Source organism: Geospiza fortis, unplaced genomic scaffold (assembly GCF_000277835.1).
Source record: "Geospiza fortis unplaced genomic scaffold, GeoFor_1.0 scaffold85, whole genome shotgun sequence".
Classification (NCBI taxonomy): Eukaryota; Metazoa; Chordata; class Aves; order Passeriformes; family Thraupidae; genus Geospiza; species Geospiza fortis.
In genome coordinates, this window is record NW_005054358.1 from 810,686 (window position 1) to 813,813 (window position 3,128).

At 59.9% G+C, this 3,128-nt stretch overlaps 1 protein-coding gene across 1 annotated transcript; it reads left to right on the forward strand.

Moving 5' to 3' along the window:
- Positions 1–5: 5 nt before the first annotated feature.
- Positions 6–1,425, forward strand: LRRC26 (leucine rich repeat containing 26; the record flags this gene model as incomplete). The annotated part of the gene is made up of 2 exons (XM_014308125.2): positions 6–192; positions 1,166–1,425. Coding segments are annotated over 2 exons (447 nt in total), but the record flags the coding sequence as incomplete, so codon positions are not given.
- Positions 1,426–3,128: the final 1,703 nt, after the last annotated feature.

Consider the following 3,128-nt stretch of genomic DNA (forward strand, 5'->3'; position numbering starts at 1 on the left):
ACACTTCCCGGCCCCTCCCCGGCCTGGCCACGCTCAGCCTGGCCAGCAACAGGCTGGGGCAGCTGGAGCCCGGGGTGCCGGGCGCCTTGCCCCAGCTCCGGGAACTTCTCCTGCAGGACAACCCCTGGGTGTGCAGCTGCAGCATCCTGCCCCTCTGGCGCTGGCTCAGCCACAACAGGGACAAAGTGCGAGGTGAGTGCCCAGAGCGCTGTGTCTCCAAGCCCCCCGCCCACTCCATGCTGGCTGGTCACCCTGCCAGGGCTGAGGCAGACCCAGCACCCTGGCTGCCAGCCGGCTGGGGCCTTGGGCGGTCAGTGCCCTTGGGGTGAGGTTCCCCGAAGTTGTCCTTAGGTCATGCCAGCTCCTGTGTCTGCTTGGGTGGATACAGCACTGGGTCTCAGTAGGTGCCCACATTTTGGTACTGGTCAGCAGCAGGGATTGCCTGCAGAGGAGGGTGTGCAGTGTCCCAGGGACAGGCACCCAGTGCTGGCCCCAGCTGAGGCACCAGTGCTGCACATGGCACCTGGAGGGGCAAGTGGAGCCCGTGCGTCAGGGTGCACATCACTGCTGGTCCATCCAGGATGCAATGCTTTCAGCCCCTTCCCCAAAGCCTTCATCAGCCTGCTTCTGATCCTGCATTTCTTCCCCCACGAGCCCCAGTGAAAGACAGCTCTGCCAGCAAAGTCTCCCACCACTGCTGCCCCCTCCTGCTCGCTTCCAGCTTGGATGCACTTGTTCTGGCTGGGACCTTCTGGCATCTCCAGGCTGGCTGCTCACAGCTCACCACATCTGTCTTCTGGGAGCCAGTCCCTCCCCTTTGCCTGCCCCACCTGCCCTCCTGCCCAGACCCATCTTCCTATGCCCCCTCCAGCGCGGTGCCCACCTTGCATCCCATCCCATCCCATCCCATCCCATCCCATCCCATCCCATCCCATCCCATCCCATCCCATCCCATCCCATCCCATCCCATCCCACACAGATGACTCCTGAAGCTCACTGTTCCCCTTCTTTGTACCCTGACACGGGTGATGTTGGTGATGCTGGCCCCTGTCCTCCTGCCCTGGTGCCATCTGTCCCATGCAGACCTGCCATCCCCCTGTCCTTGGCCCCTGCCTTTCCCAGCTGTCCCGTGTGCCCTCCAGCACTGCTTCTCTCTCTCTTCCAGAGAAGAGTTTGCTTCTCTGCAGAGTTCCAGAGCTGCTGAACAAGTATCCGATCATGGCCTTTGGGGACGAGTCCTTCAGGCAGTGCCAGGACACCTCCCTGTCCCCCAAGCACTACATCGCCTTCTTCACCATCGGGCCCTTCTCCTTCCTGGCCAGCATCTTCTTCTGCACCTTCCTGGGCTCCCTGGTCGTGTTCTACCACAGCCTGCGCCGGGAGTCCCACTGCTGGAGGAGACCCCGCATCTGCAGGGTGCACTGAGGGGCCCAGCCAGGCCCTGCCCTGGCCAGCCTGGGCTCCATCCCTGCCCCTCTCCAGCTGCCTGCACCCACCTGCTGCAAACTCCTCCCTGTGGAGCAGCCAGAGGAAGTTCTGTTCCTGGAGTCACTCTGGGTTCTCTCAGAGTCCCCCAAGATGATGCCAAGCTGCCTCTGCCAGGGGGGAGCAGCCTCCAGCTCAGCTCCCTGCAGGGGCATGGGACGACCAAAAATGCTCTCAATGTTTTGGGAGGCTCCCCAAGGCCACTCTCAGATCTGCATATCCCCTTCCTGAGGGCATCCAGGTGTTCCTTCTCCCCTTGTCCTGCCCCCTGTGCTGCCCAGTCCCTCAGTGTGCATTTAGGATGCCCCATGTGCCTCACTGTGCCTTTAGGTGCAGCCTGGGAGTCCCTGTGTGCATCCCAGGACACACCACATTCTCTTGGTGCCTTTCAGGCCTCTGTGCATCCCAGGACACACCACATTCTCTTGGTGCCTTTCAGGCCGCCCCAGGAGTCACCATTTGCCTTTTGGTGCAGCCCAGGAGCCTCTATGTGCCTTTCAGTTTGCTCCTTGGGCCTTTTGGTGCCCCCTGCTCCCTCTGACTGCCTTCAGTGACCCCAGTAGCCTCAGTGCTTTTTTTCTGTGCCCTCAGAACTCCTTGAGTTGGCTTTTCCTGCACCCAAATGCCGTGTTTGGCTTCCGTGTCCTGGCAGGCACTGTTTTTCATTTAGGGTACCCCAGAGCTGTGTGCCTTTTGGAGTACCTGAAGATCTCTGGGTGGTTTGGAGCATTCCAAAGCCTCCGTGGGGCTGTCAGACCACCCCAGGCCTGTCAGGGTTCTGCCCAAGGACAGGGCTGGCTGCAAAAAGCTCCTTTTGATAGTTTTTTTCCATTGAGTCAGGAATGCTGGTGCTGAGATGGCTCAGCCAACAACCAAGGTCTAGGGTGAGGCTGAAGTTTAGGGTGAGGGCCAGGAAGAGCCTTGAGCTGCCACTGCTGTGGTTGGGCAGAGCAGCTGCCAAAGGATGGGGGAGGCTACAGTGGTTTCTCCCTCAATAGCTTTTCCCTAGGCTACAGCTCATCCCCAGCCAAGGTGTGGGGTTAGCTCAGGGTTGGGAGTGGGGACAAACAAGCCCTTTACAGGGGCCCTTTACAGCAGCCTTGGCTGCTGCCTCACCCCCCATCACCCACAAACTGGGGCTGGGGCTGCCCCTGCACCTCCCTGCCCTGCTCCCTCCTCTTTCCTGTGGAAATGCTGCTGGAAATTCTTAGTGAGTGTGCTGGGAAATGGCCTGGAAGGATCTGGAGCTGATCTCCACGAGAAAGCCACAAGCTGGGTTGACAAAAACACCTTTCAAGGAGGAACAAGAGCCCTTTTTGGCCTGATCTCTTACCCACTGCAAGATGATCAGAGCCACAATGAGATGCTGTGACCACCAGCCTTGTCTACTCCATCTCCTGCCCATGCAAGAGCTGGGACCTGCCAGGGCAGTGGCAGGGGTCAGTGCATCCTTCAGCAGGCTCTTGGCAAGGCTTCAGTGAATCACACATGAATAAGCCAGGTGTCACCTCAGTGGTGGCTTGCTCCTGTTTTATTTTTAAGAGAGAAGCCGGCCCCATGTGCTGCCACATGGCCAGATCCCTGCTTCCTCCCCTGCTGTGGGGCAGGGGTTGGCAGGGAGCTGCTGGAGGCAGCAGCGGCTC